Source organism: Buteo buteo, chromosome 6 (genome assembly GCF_964188355.1).
Source record: "Buteo buteo chromosome 6, bButBut1.hap1.1, whole genome shotgun sequence".
NCBI lineage: Eukaryota > Metazoa > Chordata > Aves > Accipitriformes > Accipitridae > Buteo > Buteo buteo.
This window is the reverse complement of record NC_134176.1, coordinates 26,514,125-26,530,702: the sequence shown is the minus strand read 5'-3', so window position 1 is coordinate 26,530,702 and position 16,578 is coordinate 26,514,125. Positions and strand designations below refer to the sequence as shown.

General features: G+C 55.6%; 1 protein-coding gene across 1 annotated transcript; it reads left to right on the top strand.

Moving 5' to 3' along the window:
* The first annotated feature begins 9,388 nt into the window (after window positions 1-9,388).
* EIF2B2 (eukaryotic translation initiation factor 2B subunit beta) lies at window positions 9,389-16,529 on the top strand. The gene is made up of 8 exons (XM_075030156.1): window positions 9,389-9,598; window positions 10,296-10,416; window positions 10,989-11,137; window positions 11,916-12,079; window positions 12,363-12,458; window positions 13,329-13,466; window positions 14,163-14,229; window positions 15,137-16,529. Exons 1-8 carry the CDS (start codon window positions 9,436-9,438, stop codon window positions 15,292-15,294), a joined length of 1,056 nt encoding a protein of 351 aa, XP_074886257.1. The 5' UTR covers window positions 9,389-9,435; the 3' UTR covers window positions 15,295-16,529.
* Window positions 16,530-16,578: the final 49 nt, after the last annotated feature.

Genomic DNA, 16,578 nt, shown 5'->3' with positions numbered 1-16,578 from the left:
AGGGAGATGCTGCAGAGATAAGCGCACAGAAATCCCGGCCCCCGGGTGCACTGCAGTTCATCACTCAGCAGCACGGCACGGCGGCTGCCGGGGGCTGCCACGGCGGCGTTCGGTGCCTGTTCACTCTCTCACCCCTGGCAGGGCAGCGAGGAGCAGGTACCATCCCCACTGTGATGGCTGGAGCATGCCCGTGCTCTCCCTCTGCTACCCCACAGACCGTCCAGGGCCCAGGGGACCCCCTCACCTCCCCAGGGATGGTTTTGAGATGAGTGGTGAAGGGAGCGTTTCCTCCCACCGGAGAGGCCGGACCAGAGGCTGCCCTGAGCAGCAGCTGCTGCCAACTTGCTGGACAGACAGAATCCTGTTATTGCAAAGACCGTGACCACACGGGGCCTCACGCCTGTCCTTGCAGGAAGGTCCCTCGGGGCCACCTCTCAGACACAAGGCCCAGCCTCTGGCGCTGGAGCAAAGGGCTCTCCCCCAGGAGCCGTGTGGCTGGGGAGACCAGCCCTTAATTGCCGAGTGCAATCCTGTTCCTGGTCTGAAGCTATTTCCTCAGAGGCCTTGGGCAGAGTTTACATTCCTGGGATGAGCATCCCCTTTCTAGGCAGCACGGAGCAGAGACAGGAGCAGAGAAATAATATTTGGACACTGGTAACCTGTGACCAGCAACATCCTCCTGCAAATGGGACATCCAGCTGGCTGGGGCCATGGCTGCTCACTTTCCCCTCCGCTGTGCTCCTTCCCCCGGGGACCAAGCCTACCCTTCCCCAGCTGCAGGACAGGGCTGGAGGTCGATGCTATAAATGCACCAGCATGTCCCTCGCACCGCCGCCCACTGGGCTCTGGGGAGCAGAGTTACGCACTTTGGGAACAAGGGACAGAGGAGGCTCAAGGGATCAGCCTGGGACATAAGGCAAATAGAGTCATTTCCTTAAAGGGCAGATGCCTCCCCCGCGGTGAGCCCCATGCGACAGCCCCCGGGCTGAGAGCATCGCCTGGAATATGCCACCACCTGCCTATGCCACGTCCCTGCCTCGCTCACAGCGCTGGGGAGGGAGGCGGGTGGGGAATGATGGTGCATCCCTGTCGCAGATGAGCCCTGGCAGTCCGGCAGGGATGGCCAGCCCCAGCACCCGGCTGCAACCACGCTGTGGGGCAGCCCTGCTGGGGAACGGGCTCACCTCCATGCCTCTTACACCTTCTGGGTGACAGGCAAGAGCAGGGGCCTGGGCTGCCCGTGAGCACTGAAGGAGCCCAGCACAGGCAGCCACTCTCCCCTGTGAAACCCCACCCTGCTCACCACAGGAGAGGTCCCTCTAAGTCCCCTTTTCCATAAAACAGTCCTATTTGAGCATCAAAATCCCCTCATGGGCATCTTCTCCCCTGCAAAATACCACCTTCGGCATCCTGGATGAAAACAGCCCAACAAAAACTTGTCCCTGTGTCACTCTTAATCCGACTGTAGCCAGGACCTCCTGTGTCACCACTGAAGCCCTTGGAGAACACCCCTGAAATCCTCAGGGCATTATTTTTGTGCTGCTGCTCTTTAGGACACCGGAATCAGCCTCATCAGGGCTGGAGGCTTCCGCTGGAGGAAGTGCCAAACCCCCATGCTCCAGCGGCTGGCACAGCCACCCCCTCAGGCTGCTGCTGCTGCTCCTGCCCCGTGGGCAAGAGCCCCCCCAGAAACTACCTACATCTTGCGCTGTGATGGGACTCCCAAGGTCAAAGCAGCACAAAGACGTAAGGCGCTGGGCTCCTCATGCCCACCCTTCATCCCAGGGAGCCCATGGTACACCCTCAGTGTTTCATTCGATTGCTTTCCCCAGCCCTGTGATCCGGCTCTTAGACTCTCCTAAGCTCCCCTATCAGTGAGCATGGAGGACTTGGTTCACAGCTAACGCTGAGATAAACCAGCTCAATCTTCTGCAGGTTGTGTCTCCGCAGTGGGGACGGAAGGCAAAAAGGCAGAGGGCTGGAGACTGGCTGGTTGGAGCTGCATGTACCCGCATGTGAGAGTGGGAACGGGGATGGGCATGGTCCGGCAGGGGCTTCCCCAGCACCAGTGTCTCCGCACGGGGAAACCCAGGCCTCTCCGCCAGGAGGTTGCGGCTGATTTCTTCCGGGAAACACAAGGCTCTCCAGTGCCCTTGCAGGCAAGCGGGGCTGCACCAGTGACCCCTGGATGGTCAGCATTGGTCCTCAAGGAAACAACCTGCAAACAACCTGCCTGGGCACCCGGGCCCTGAAGGACTCCCCAGAGCCATGCCGCGGCAGCTCCGACTCCGAGAGACGCTGGTGGCGGCACATCCCTCGCTCCTGGCAGCTGGTTCCCGTGGCGTCAGTGCCTCCTCCCAGCCCAGGTGCGCAGGGGGATGTGTTTGCCGAGGGGGAGGCTGACAATAGGGGGAAATGGGCCGTGCCGCGCACCCCGATGGTGGTGGCTCACGGCCCCGGCTGCTGCTGCCCGTGGCAGGCGGAAGCGTCTGGCCTTAGTCAGCCCCGGCTGCACGTGGCAGGAACTCTGCTGTTTGTTTTGGTTCCTCAGGAGGGGAGTTCGGCCCCCCTGGGGACCCGCGGCCAAAATTGCCGGCACCTGACGGCCCAGCTCCATGCCTGGGGAGAGCAGGGTCTGTCCCCCTGGGTCACAGGCACTGGGGCTGGCCCAGGTCAGACACGAGTTTCAGAGGGGCACGGGACGGGCACCAGGGCTGCCCGAGAGTGTCCAAGGCAGGAGACCCCGGCGAGGGGAACCTGTGGCAAGCCTGGCTGCCGCTCCCAGGCACGGCTTAAATCCCCCACGGGAGCAGGGACAACGCCACCAAGGAGGAGGTCCCTGATATCCCCAGACCCGAGCCCTGGGAAGCCATGGCCCTCAGCCAGCCAGTGCTCCAGGAACAGGTCGATGACTGGCAGACTCAGTGCAGCTCAGCTTAACGCTTTGTCTTTCAGCGTAAGCCTCGTTTAGTGCCAAGGCTGAGCCCGGGTTCGGGGACGGAGTCACCTTCCCACCGGGGCAAAGCGATGCCAGCAGCAGACGGGAGGGTTAATGATGACCAGCCATCTCCTAGCCCAGCCATCAGTCAGCTGTGCCCGGTGGGGAGGTGACAGAGAGCACACTCGGCCCGCCGCAGCACTCGGTGGCCGGCCAGCCCTGTGCAGCAGGGACTGGCCGGACCACGGGTGTTTGCAGGAGAGCACAGCCCTGGAGCAGGGCGAGGCAGCGGAGAGCTGAACCGCAGCCCCAAGCATACGTGGGCACCTACAGGTAAGCGTTTTCGTCAGCAGCCTCTGCAGGGCGTGCAGCTACTGTGCCAAAACAACAGCCCCTTACGCAGGAGGTGCCCAGAGTCCGGAGCAGGAAGCAGAGATGCAGCACCCGCAGCATGGCTCACCCTGCTCTGCCCGAGCTCCTCTCCTGAAGCCCTGGGTGGGAGCAGAGCCCCCAAACCCCAGAAAGCCTGCGGGAATTTCTCTCCGGCAGCTCCAGAGCGCTGCGCTTGGGAAAGCCTGAACAGGCTGCAACCAGGACAGACTGGTGCAGCAGCGTGTGCGTGACCCTCCACCACAGCCAGAGATGAAATACCCCAGACCAGCATGGGGTGGGAGGGACAGGGTATGGCAGCCCTGGGAGGGACGGGACTCTCCCAGCAGGAGCAGAGCAGCCCCTCTCCCCAGGAAAGAGACTGGGGTTACTTTTCTACCGGAGAACCAAGCATAGTCTGCACATCTATCGTGTTTCATCTCCCCTGGGAAAAGGACAGCGAGCACTGCACAGAGAGAAGCGCTTGGGTGTGAATTGCCCACCGCTCAGCCGCTGCTCCTCGCCTCCCAGCTCGCCCAGCCCAGCCAGCCGGTGGGCAGGGGCTGCCAGGCGCTTTTCTCCCCTGCCAAACTCGAACCCAATCCACGCCCAGCCCAGAGCTTCTGGCTGCTTATCATGTGGATGCAGTTCTCCTGCTTTTAGCTGTCATAATATTGACACAAAGCAAAATAATAGTGACGGCGAGACTCTGCCTGGCTCTGGAAGTCAAACAGGCGAGGAGATGGTGAGCAGCAGGATCCGCTATTGTGCGGGACAGGACAGCAGCACGGGCTGCTTCCAAGCTCTGCTCCCCAGTATCACACCTGCTGATAAGGTCGGGGGGGGGGGGGGGGGGGGGGCATGGGATGTGGGCAGAGCGGGGATGCAGGCTCTGTAGCACGCTCTCCCCATTGAGGAGCGAACGTGTGCATCGGCAGGGCTTCATCCCGGAGGCTTTCCCAGAACGTGGGTGGAGGAGTGGCTCATCTCTCCCTTTCCCTGAAACCTGGCAGCTGCTGAATAGCTGCCATCACCCACAGCAGACAATGAGCAAAGCGAGCCCGGGGCCAGCTGCAGCGCGTGAGCAGAGGAACTGCGGGGAGCTGGCCGGTGACCAGGAAGCAGCCCAGACTGCTGGTGTCACAGACCCCTCGGTGACCACAAAGCGGCCGGGCCGTGCTTTGTCTTGCCCCAAGGGCCTGGCTTCCTGCAGCCGCGCCAGGTTTGCTTGGGGGCTTCTCTGAAGCCATCCTGGAGGGACGGGACCCCGGCATCACCTCCTCCCTGGCCCAGCCAGCCTGCCGCGTGCCCTCCGAGCAGCGACAGAGCCATGGCCAACACCTGCACAATGCCACCGAGGCTTCTGAGCCGCTTGTGCCTTTGGCGGCACCGAGCAAAGCCAACGCCTTTTCCGGGTATGAAGGCCCACCATACCGCTAGCGATGCTGGGGCCGGTACCTCCCGCCCAGCCCCACACCGTGCTCCCTCGTCCCTCACGGGGGCTTGTTTTCCTACATGACACACAGTGACTTCCCACACTTCCCTCGCCTCTTCCTGACCAGCCTGGCCTTTGAACCAGCTGCCTCCAGCTGCCTGCATCCCGAGAGGAGACCTGGGGAACTGCCACAGATGAATGAGCTGACGAGTGAGGCTCCACATCCAGGGGAGGCATTTGGACACCAACTTCCCATGCCTCTCCTGGGGGCTGGGAAGGGCGAGGGGCAGCCCAGCCTGGGCTACTTCCACAACCGAGCCCTATAAAAACCCTCCTGCTTTCCAGCCTCGGTCTCTATTTTTAAGGCTCCAAAACGGAGGAGGACATGAATGGAGAACTTGCTGGCAGGAGAGACGGTCCCTGGGCTGGATTCAGAACCGCCTACTCGTTTCCCGTACGGATCGCAGACTGCATCGGTACCACAAGGGTCTGGCTATGGACTTGGCCTGCCTGCGGGTGCTGCGTTGACGTGAGGATGAGCCAGCTGCCATTTTCCAGGCAGAGACAGGCGCACGTACACGCAGGCTGCTGAGCAAGGAGCTGCATCACATCCTTCACTAACCTGAGGCACTGAATCCAGCCTGTTACTCCCCATAGCAAGCCCTGTCTGTTTCTCCTTGGCCACCCAGGCAGCTATGGCAGCCTTCCACTTTCCTGAGGATGACCAGTTTAGGGGACAGTTGTTTACCAGAGTCATTAGTGAAGACCAGCAGACCACATGCCCTGGTACCTGCAGCATCAGCCGTGAATTTCAAGCATGCTAAAACTGCCAATGACTCAGGCAACATGTGTGTGTGCCTCCAGACCCGCAGAAATGAGCTTTTCAGCTATTCACGTACCTGCTTTTGATCACCAGCTGTTTGTTTGGGTTTTTTGTCTTCTTTCCCTGGAAGCTCGAGTTTTAAACATGCATTCAGCACTTGGTTCAGCCTATCATTTCCACCCCCTTCACTTACTAAGTGACCTACTTTCTTCCCTGTAGCACGCAGAAAACACTGGTTTGGGCTCCCTCAGCCCTTCAGCAGATTCACTCCTGCCCCTTACACCTCTGCCTCCACATTTGTGGCTGTAAGAGCTTTGGGCTTCCATTGTCCCCTCCCTTTTTTTGTCTCAGGCCTTTGAGCATGGACTTTCCAAAGAGCAATCACATCACACCAAAGATGCCTTTGGTGCATCTTTCTCCCTAGACTGTGCTTTGTGTTCCCCCCACTCCCACGCACCATGCCATCTGTAACTCAGTCACTTGGGCTCAGCAAGTGGCTTAGGCACGCAGCGATGACCCTACGCTGCTTCTTCCTGTGTCACCTATCCAGTCTTCACAGTCCGTGCTGTCCTGACAGCCTGCCCTGTTGTTCCTGCTGGGCCATGGCTCTGCTGGCTCTCGCCTGCTGGCTCCTTCCCTTTGCCTGCACTGAGCGTGAGCAGCTCGCTTTGCTTACCCGGGTGTTGCAGACGAGTCCAATTACTAGAGTTCAGCAAACTCTGATTTCCCTCCCTGGCATTTCATCCAGCCCACTTATCCGCCGAGAGTTTCTAATCCAAACAGCCTCCCAGCACACGATGTTCCAATGCTCCCAGGCTCTACCCAGCTTCTGGCCTGCCTTCTCCTCCCTCACATGAGCAGTTGGGGGATAACATTCAGCCCCTGGGGATGCAGAATTCACTGGGTGGAGGGCAAGCAGTGTCTCCAGCAGCCATCCCTGATGGTACAGAGCAGGATGCCATCCTGAGCAGGCTGGCAGCTCTCTGACGAGATGAGCCAGATTTCAACTCCTCTGCAGGCCCAGAAAACGTGCTGCCTTGCTCAGCTGGCCAGCTCATCCCCTGTTCAGCTCTTTTGCCCACAGCACCAGCACCGTCTGCAGTTGTCTCAGCCTCCTTGCTTGCTCATGCACCAGCTGGGAAGCTGCAGCGACCAGCTCTGCCCCAGGGGACCTGGATACACCCAGGAAAAGAAGGGAAGGGAAGAAGGGTGTGCAGTGCAGGAGGTAGCTGCCTGCAGCCGCGGCAGGAGAGGGGGATCCTGCTTCCTAGTGCCCAGCAGCTGTGGACCAGCAGGTAGGTCTCCTTCCAGCTGCCCAGGGACATACACACACACACTCCCCACCACATTGCCTCTACCACAGTGGCCAGCACAGTCTGCAAGGCAGCAAGATTTTAGCCGAGTACACCAGGACCCCAACATGCATCTTTCCAGCAGCCTTGCCCACTTAACCCACGCTCCCTGCGCTACCCTAGCTGCCACTCCTCTTCCCCACTCCCTCCTTTTCAGTCCTCCTGGGCACTCTTTGCCTAACTCACTGGGTCCTGGCGGCAGCTGCTGGCTAATGACAACCAGATGTCTCGTAGCCACAGTTCCTCTGAGCAGCCAGAGCCAAGTGTTTGCCTTTCAGCTCTCCCGAGAGCCGCAAGTTCTGGCTCAGCTCAGCAACATGGGGCTAATAGCTCCCAAAATCCCCATTCAGAGGCTTTCATTCATGAAATACAAGGCAGCAGACCAAGTGCAGGACTCTGCCCCTCAAGGGACACTGGAATGCTGGCCGTCTTCGGCTGGCTGTGGCACCAATGCCTGTCAGAAAGTGCTGTAGGGAACAGGGCAGGAACAGCACAAGCAGGGAAAAACCTCTGCAGACTGGCACGACGCTGAGAAGAAACTGTCCTGCAATAGTTACTGGGACCAGAGCAGGGAATGTAAACAGCCCAGCATCCACAAGGAGGTCATAACCTCAGAGTCCTGTTTCCCTTCCTCTTCTCCCTCCTGCCTAATCTCCAAGAGCTATTCTGTTTACTAGCGAGATAAGTAAACAAACAAAGGAAAGCTCCAAAGCAATGACTGGGGGGGGGCGGGGGGGGCAATTCACTGTGTGCCCAGTCCCAGGGTGCACACATGGGATTGGTCTCTGCACGCCACAGCAGCCGGCCCACAGGCACAGCCAGCAGCAGAGGCAGGCAGGCAGCCGATGGGCGCGGGCAGCCCTCCCCTGCCTTGCCTGCAATGTAGCTGTGCAGAAGGGCAAAAGGGGGAACTGCATTACCCTGTGCATACGCAGAGTCAGGCAGGCCTTGCTCCAGGGAGCCTCCAGTTTACACAAGATGGAAGAAAACAGATCCCTAAAGTGGGGGAGAAAGGAGCAGGGAACAAGGATGTGCCTGGTCAGTACAGTGGGGCCCAGCACAGTCAAGCCAACAGCAGGGCAAACCCTGTTACCCTCTACTGACTCTCTGCAGGGGCAAAGGACAAGTCAAGCTCATTGAGGAGGGAAACTCTGACTTCCAGCCAGGGCAGCAGCACCCCCCAAGCACATCCAGGCAAACCTGGACATGTGGCCTTTCGCCAGACATTTGAGGGATGCGGTGAGCTTCCTTCCCCAGGCTGGCAGGCGCTCTGGCTTCCAGGCACACAGGGGCGCTTGGGGAAGTGGCAGGAAGAGAGAGAGGTGGAAGGACTCTCAGCCCAGCCCAGGCTTTGGGTGAGAAATCACCTGCAATACGTCCTGCCGACCCAGCGTACAAACTGTTGGTATCTTGCTGGGGCCCCAACAGTCCCTGGATGGCAGCTGGCTGTAGGGCGAGTCTTAAAGAGAATCAGACAATCCCAAAAAAGACGTGATGAGCACCCAAGGCCCTACAGGCCCCTGCAGGAAGCACCCGCTGAAAGCTTCCAGCATAAACCAGTTCGCTTTGGGATCCTAATCTAAAACAGGACACAGAGCAGAGCCACGGAGTACAGCAGCGCCGCAACGAGAATTACACCGTGGCTCCTGCCTGCTCCCTGGACACAGAGCTCCAGGAACTAGACACAAAGGAGCTACATTCCTGCCTTATCCAGGGCCGGTTCTAGCTCTGCCAGCAAGAACAATTGGACTGCCAGGAACTGCGCCTTTCCCACCCCATTTGCTTTGGCTCTTTGCGTCTAGCACACCGCACGGTCCAAAGTAAATCCCTGCATATGGGCTCTCCCTGCTGCTCGGCACAGACGCCGCTCCCTCCCTCCTGCCCTGCAGCACAGACGCTGAGTTCCCTCGCACAGGCCCTTCCTGACGCCGGCCCGCAGCATTCCCCTCCACAGAGGCGTCAACGGCGGCGCGCAGGCCGGGCGCTCCCCCGCGAGGAGGTAACCTCGCTTCCCCGTCCGTGCCAGCCCGGGGGACCCGGCCAGCACACGCCTCCCGAGCCGTGCCGCGGCCGGTCACGTCAGGCCCGGCGCCCACCTCAGGGGGCGCCTCCCCAGGGAGGCCGCCCGCGCCTCCCGCCCGCCCGGCTCCAACACCTTCACACCCCCACCAGGCCGCGGCCCCCGGCGCCGCGGCCCCCGGCACCGCAGCCCGACCACCGCCGCCCCTCCGCGCCTCTGCCCTCGGCGCCCGGCCCGCCGCTGTCCCACAAGCCCCCGCGGCGGACAGCGCCCGGCGGGGTCAGGGGTCGCCGCCCGTCTCCCGGGTTACGAGAGAGGCCGCCACCGCCGCCCCGCGCGGCCCCCGCCAGCCACCGCCCACCCGCCGGCCGCACTTCTCATTGGCTGCGTCGCTCCCGGGGGGTGGGAGCACTTTGGCGGCTTCCGCCAATGGGGAAGCGGGACGGCGGAAGCGCTGCCAGCGGCTGCGGAGCCCTGCCGGTCCGGAGAGCCGCCGCCATGCCGGGCGCCGCCGAGCGCGGCTCGGAGCTGTCGGAGCAGATCGAGGCCTTCGTGGCGCGGCTGCGGGGCGGCGGGGAGCGGCCGCGCTCCGAGGACACGGCGCGGCAGACGCTGTCGCTGCTGCGGAAGATCATCGCGCACGGGCGATGGAGCCGGGCCGGTGAGGGGCGGGCGGCGGCGGGCAGGGCCCCGTGTGGCGGAGGGGGGACGCAGCGCTTCTCCCGGGCGCCTGCGCCTCCCCTGGCCCCGGGAGCAAGGCGGCGGCCGGGCCCGACGGCGGAGTGTGGGGGGCGCCCGGAGGCCGTCGGGCCGCGCTGCGGCAGGGCCTGGCTTCTCGGTCGCGGCCGGCGGGTGCGGAGGGAGCGGCGAGGCCGGGGCAGGCCCGGAGCAATGCTGCTGACGCTGCGGCCCGGGGGAGCTGGGAGCTTCGCTAGCAGCTGCCGGTGGGTCTGCGTTCCCGGTACTTGTCCTGCTGCACCTCGGCCCTTTAAAGCCCGCTGTGCTCACCGGTCGGTGTTGTGGCGTGAGGAGCTGCACGGGTCTCCCCCGCTCCAGCCGCCCGCTTTCTCCAGGGGGGGTCAGTCCCGGCGTTGACCGTCCCAGCGGCAAGCAGTTGCCTCTGTCGCTAAACTTGCCACTTATGGTCTTCCGTAAGTTTTGAGTCTGCGTTGCACTCAAGCGATCCGTACTGCAGAAAACCTGGTGGAACCAACTGCTCTGCAAGTGGCTTTCTGCTCGCATTGCTGCACTTGTTCTCTGTGTCACGTTACTAGCGCCAGAGCCAGCCTCTGGCCGTAGGGCTGTTGTGGGGTGGGTTTGCTCTGGGCAGCGATAACCAAGGCCCTCCCCTCTTTCAGGGGAGCTCATGGACCTGATCCGGACGGAGGGCCAGAGGATGACGGCAGCCCAGCCATCCGAGACAACTGTGGGCAACATGGTGCGGCGAGTGCTGAAGGTCATTCGGGAAGAGTATGGCAGGTGAAGCGCCCCTCTCTTGCTGTCTGTACCCCTCCTAGGAGCCTAGAACAGCCCTCCCACGCAGTGTGTTCTGCTGCTTCTGTGAGACCCCTTTAGTTTCTATCACCGCGTTTTCCTGCCTTTCCTAGGGGACCTACAGAGGGATTCCGCAAGTTTAACACCAAAGGAAACCTGTCGTTTTCAGCGTAGCTGGTGACATTTCCTCTAGGGAAACTCCACTTGGCGTATGTGTTGTGGGTGCACGAGAACAGTTTGTGCCCTGACCTCAGGCTGTTCTCTACTTGTGTTCCCAGGAGGGTCCATCCTGCTGAGGCAGCAGCTTTGAGCGTGCTTCTCATCTGTGGGCTGCAGTGTTTGCACATGACTTAGGAAGACGCTTCCTGGCAGAGGTTCGGGTGCCTTTCTGCCAGAGGCAGCTAGGGAAGCTCTGTGGCGTGGTGTGGTGTGCCTCCGGCGCGTGGTTTTCCTTCCTCTCTGTTCACATCCAGGTGTGCTGCACTGTGGGGATGCCAGTCAGCCTGGCCATGCCCCTGTGCTCTCTCCCAAGGCTGAAGGGCTGCTTCTCTCCGCAGGCTTCACGGGCGCAGTGAGGAAAGCGACCAGCAAGAATCCCTGCACAAACTCCTGACTTCCGGAGGACTGAGCGAGGATTTCAGCACCCCTTATCCTCCCCTCAGAGCTAATGTTATTGAAGCTATTAATGAGCTGCTAATAGAGCTAGGTACGGATGGGTCTGAACTGCCCCATGAGTGGATCTTCTTATGGGATGGGACAGATGCTTCCCCCTCCTCTTAGGTGGAAAGAAAATAGCAAGGCTCTGGGAGGCTGAATCTGAAGGAACTAAGGAGCTGAAGTCCTGCTGTTCCCAGGACTTAAACTAATTCCTCTTTGGCTTACAGGGAGATGGGTGGAACATTGCGGAGGGAACAGTATGGGAGGCTATTGGCCTGTGCTCTTGGTCTTCTGGGAAGTCTTGAGCTGAGTCCTCTGAAGAAGAGTATCAAAAATATGCCAAGGTTGGACTTAATCCCCATGCACATATAACCTGGCCCTTGTCACAAAGCACTGTGATATGTTTTTCTTTTTCTGCGACCTTATGACAGATGAGGCACCCAACTCTCCTTCTGAGGCCCAGGTTGTCCTGCCTCTCTTTTCTACGTGGTTCTAGTGCTGTTGAACTGTAAAACCGTTGAATTCTGTCACTAGTTGTTGTATGGGCATGGTGGTTATCTGGAGTAGTGCTGATACAATCTACTCCCCTCATGATGGAATTTTCAATACAGGTTTTTCTATCTGTAGCTGGGGAGCACAGGGCATTTGGGGGCCAGCTTCTTGGTCCCTCTCCACTGGTAAAAAGAACAGGGAGAAAAGCTGCTCCTGCTTTACCAGTGCTCATAGCATTGCTTTAGTAAAAAATGACTTTGTTGGAGGACAGCCCTAGCAGCACAAGTGTTCCTTTTCCTGGCTGCTTTTCCACCCACGGCTTCCTTCTGTTACAGAGGGCACCACTGATAACATCGCTATGCAGGCGCTGGAGCACATCCACTCCAATGAGGTGATCATGACAATTGGCTACTCGCGCACAGTTGAGGCCTTCCTGAAGGAAGCTGCCCGCAAGCGGAAATTCCAGGTCATCGTGGCAGAGTGTGCGCCATTCTGCCAGGTGAGACCCGAGCTGTCTGTCTGCTCCAGGTGCCGTGTTGTCCTGCGCGTTCTTGCTGAACTCTTGTCTCTGGAGGCAAGCTGAACATTACAGAAGTTCCTCTGCAGTGGAGAGATTGAAGACAGCTCGTTCTCCTACCCAGTGTCCTTCAGTCGGAGGGCTGTATTTGTGTTCTATCACTTGGTATTTTTGTGGTTCAGACAAGAATTGAGTGCTAATATCTCTGCAACTGCATTGCAGGACCTATGTTGCAGGGGACCAATTGGATTCTCCCTCTTTTTAGGGTCATGAAATGGCTGTCCGACTATCTAAAGAGAACATTGAAACTACTGTCATGAGTGATGCAGCTATTTTTGCTGTCATGTCTCGAGTCAATAAGGTAAGGAGAGCTCTGCTGGAGGAGGGAGTTCATAGCAGATATCAAACCAGCTGCAGGTCCCAGCAGTGATGGATGTGTTTCTTCACTGAAAACTCAAAATTTTAATAGTCCCTATTTACAGCTGGGGTGGAGATTCAATATGGAACCCCAAGTCAGTGTGATGACTAACTGCATGGTGATAGGTTTTTCTGCCTTAGTGGCTAACAGGCAGAACAGTTACAAAAAAACAAGCCAGGAGAGCCTCAAAGGATTAACTTAATGTTTTTTTTTTAACAAGATGGAACAAACCCCAGCATTTCCAAAGGGGAGAAATTCCCCTTGTGTGGAACACAAGATGGGTGGTGAAGGGAATCACCAAGGTTTGTCTTTTCAAACAGACCTGTTCTGTACTTTTATAGAGATGAAGACTTGGCACACCAAACAAAAAAAAAAATACTTAAAATCCAGCCACACCACTTCTTTTCTATATATTTTAAGCTCTTTACATTATTCCCGTTTTACAGCAAGGGAATTGTTGCAGCCAGCAGTCAAGTTACTTGTACAAAGCTTACTTTGCAGGCTTGTAGAACAACAGGGAGCACAGCCCAGTTTCTGCTTGGTGTTCCCTGCAGTAGAAGATACATTTGTCCTCTGAAGTTCTCTGTGCTGGCGTCACCATGCTGGAGTCAACTCTTGTTAGAGAGGAACGTCTCGGTGCAGAGTCACTGCCAGATGAAACAGGCATCCAGCTGCCCTGTAACTCCAGCCTTTGGCTGGCTGGCTCTTCTGACAAACTCCTCCTCCAGCTCATCCGGCAGGGTCCAAGCCAGGAAGCGTTTCTTCCCCAGTTTGCCATGGAACATGCTATTTAATGCTGATTTGCCTTTTAAGGTCATCATTGGTACAAAGACAATCCTGGCCAATGGCGCCCTGATTGCTGTGAGTGGGACTCACACTCTGGCACTGGCAGCTAAACACCACTCCACTCCACTCATCGTGTGTGCCCCCATGTTCAAGCTTTCACCGCAGGTAAGTACAGCAGCTCTTCAGTACCTGCTTTACATAGAGATGGGGGCTGATTTTATGCTTGTGGAAGTTTAGGGTGGAGAGCACCATCTGTCCCAAGGTGAGGTTGGTAAATGAGCCGTTTCCCCCATCGAGTGTTGTTACTTCAGATAGGAGATCCTCACCCAAATCTGTCACACCTCAGGATCTCCTTGAAGCACCCTCCTCTGCCACATGTGCTGAGTAAGCAGTGCATTGGGTATAAGGATGTAGACCACTGCCTATGAGAGACTGACATCACTATACTTAGTCTTCTTCAGCCATAGTGGATTTCAATATATATTGTTGAAAGATCCTGTATACTGACAGAGGTAGATGGAGATGCTCTAAACTGTTTCTTACACTCAGCACTTTTTCATTATTGTCAGATGAAGTTGCAGACTGAGGAAGTCACTCCTCTACTCCAGTTCCCTAGGCTTTGCAGAAGGGCAGCCAGGTTATAGAAGGTTCTAAAAGCTCTGAGGAAAAACCTTGCACCTGTAGATGTTACAGAGGTTCTAGGCACAGGCACTACGTAATTACTGTAAACAGATGTAGTATCACCTGGCAAGTCATCTTCCTCTGCTTTAGTTCCTTCCAGCACCCAGGATCTGTTTTCACTAGGCTAATGAGGTAGTCTCTTTTTTTTTTCCTGACCTTCCTGTCATCTTTCTCATTCAGTTCCCTAATGAAGAAGATTCATTCCACAAGTTTGTGTCACCACAGGAAGTGCTGCCATTCACAGAAGGTACTGGTTCTTCACACAGGCTGGTCAAGCTGGTTCAGGCTATAATTTAAACTTTTTTTTAGTGGCTTACATAAAATTTAAACATAAGACTGTCCTGTAACCCAAGACAGAAAATCCTTTCCTGTTGTCTTAAGCAGAAAAAAATGCTGGGAACCATCCTAATTTATACGTAACTTTCTATTACAGAAAGGACATAAAAAGGATTTCCTTTGAATGCTATCTCTGTGCTTTTGCTCTGAAATAGTCAGTGTTTTATTATAGGATTGTGATAATGGTGCCAGGCAGGTGGCGGTTTCCTGTGGGACAGAGCAGATGCCCAACACCAAGGGCAGCTTCCTTTCCTTCCTACAACTCATGTTAACTTCTTGAAACTTCGTTATGTGATCAACTTGTTGAAATCCAGTATCTCTGCCATGGGCTTCCCACACAAGCACCATCTTCAGAAAGGTGTAAGCTCCCAAGCCCATTTTCAGATAGCTAAGTCTCTTTCAAAGCCCTGTTTCTATGTGACAAAGACTTTTTAAATGAAGATACCGGGTTTGGCATAGGTTTTTGATTCTGGCCTTCTGAGCTTTTCTTTAAGTAACAACTTTGGCAGCATCAGGATTCTTGTATTCTAATTACATACTGGCAGGTTTTTTGGCAATTAGTAAATCTACATCAGAGGGGATCTGGGGTTTTTATCAGTAAAAACTACCAAAAGAGAGTGCTGCCATTCATCCAAGACTGCTGTATACCTGTAATTCAATGACATCAGTGAGGAAGTTGGAAAGTATTCAGGATGTTTCAGTACTGACTTCAGGGTGGCATGTGCATAGCCAGTTTCTTCAGGGGCTCAGGAAGATGTGCAGAAGGCTAAATGTACTTTGAGTTGCTTTGTCTAATATTGCTGCTGTTCACTTTACAGGGGAGATCCTGGCAAAGATCAATGTTCACTGCCCAGTGTTTGACTATGTCCCTCCAGAGCTCATTACTCTCTTCATTTCTAACATTGGGGGTAACGCACCTTCCTACATCTACCGCCTCATGAGTGAGCTCTACCATCCAGATGACTATGAACTCTAATGCAGTGAAGCACGTCACTCTCCAGACTCTTCCTATCTTTCTCTTTAGAAAGATACAACAGCTAATTAAAGTGTACGTTGCAAAGACAAGTTGCTGTGGGGAATTTGCTCAGCAGTGTCTTTCCTACACAAAAGCAACAGAAGGCAGAGCTTTTGTACAGGTTTTGATTTCTCTGCTGTGTTAGAAGCCACATGGAGCTGCTAACCCACTTTGATTTTGAAACAGCAAGGCATATGTGTAACTCTGGGGCAGCTAAGCTATTAATTCAAAGTATGCTGCAATAAAGGCTGTTTACAGTGATCTCGCTATTAAGCATGTTTTCCATATACACTTATTTTCTGTCTTTAACTAGCAGGATTTTTACCAGTGTAGTGAGTTGCCTGCACCTATGATGCAGTAGCAGGCTTTAAGGTGTGCTTTCACATATGAGTGTGATAGGAATATATTGGCAGTTGTCTTCAAAATGGATTTCTTTGGTAGAGTTTTCTGACAATTTTTGGTGAGTTGCTGAAATACAAACCAGCTTTTTGGACAATGCTAGAACAAAAATTCCATCCTTGATGACAGGCAGACCTTCAGAAGTCCCACCAGCTAGCTTGTTCACCACTGTGTCAGAAGACAGAGCCCAAGCTCTCGCTTCACTTATTGTAGTCTGAGGGTCTTCTCCTGTACTAGTTGAGTGACTGTGATTATTCTTCTTGGGTGGACATCCTGTCTCATTTGGAAAGCTCTTGATTTTTGTGAGGGGCAGCATGGAACATCTTGGAAGTCTCAGGCTCTTGCAGGTCAGTCAGATAACTTTTCCTTAGTCCCTTTTATCAATGTGTGGCATACACTACACCACAGTTAAATCATCAAATGAAAGTAGTTTCCACTCCTTGTTTTGCTTTTGATTCAGCAGATGTCAGTATCTTTCTGATTTGGTTTTAAGTAAGTTGGATGTCTGTGATTAAACAAAAATGTCATCTTCTTTTACTCTTCTGAAATAACCTCTACTCTACCTTAGACTGAGACACAAAATAGAACTGGAACTCATAAAAAAAGTCTGCCTATTGTAAAAAATGCTGTGGGCTATTTAGTTATTTCTGTGGGGGTAAGTTTCTGTACCCTGAGAACATGGGGCTATGCTAGGATTTAGAAATCTGTCACTCAAGAATGCAAACTGCAGAGAGCTGGAGAAACAGCTGAGTGTGTCATTCATTGCCTAGTTAAATAAAAATGTTTTTTGATCCTAAGTTGGCCTATATATACACTATGAAGCTGGTTGGTCCTCATTCCAACCAC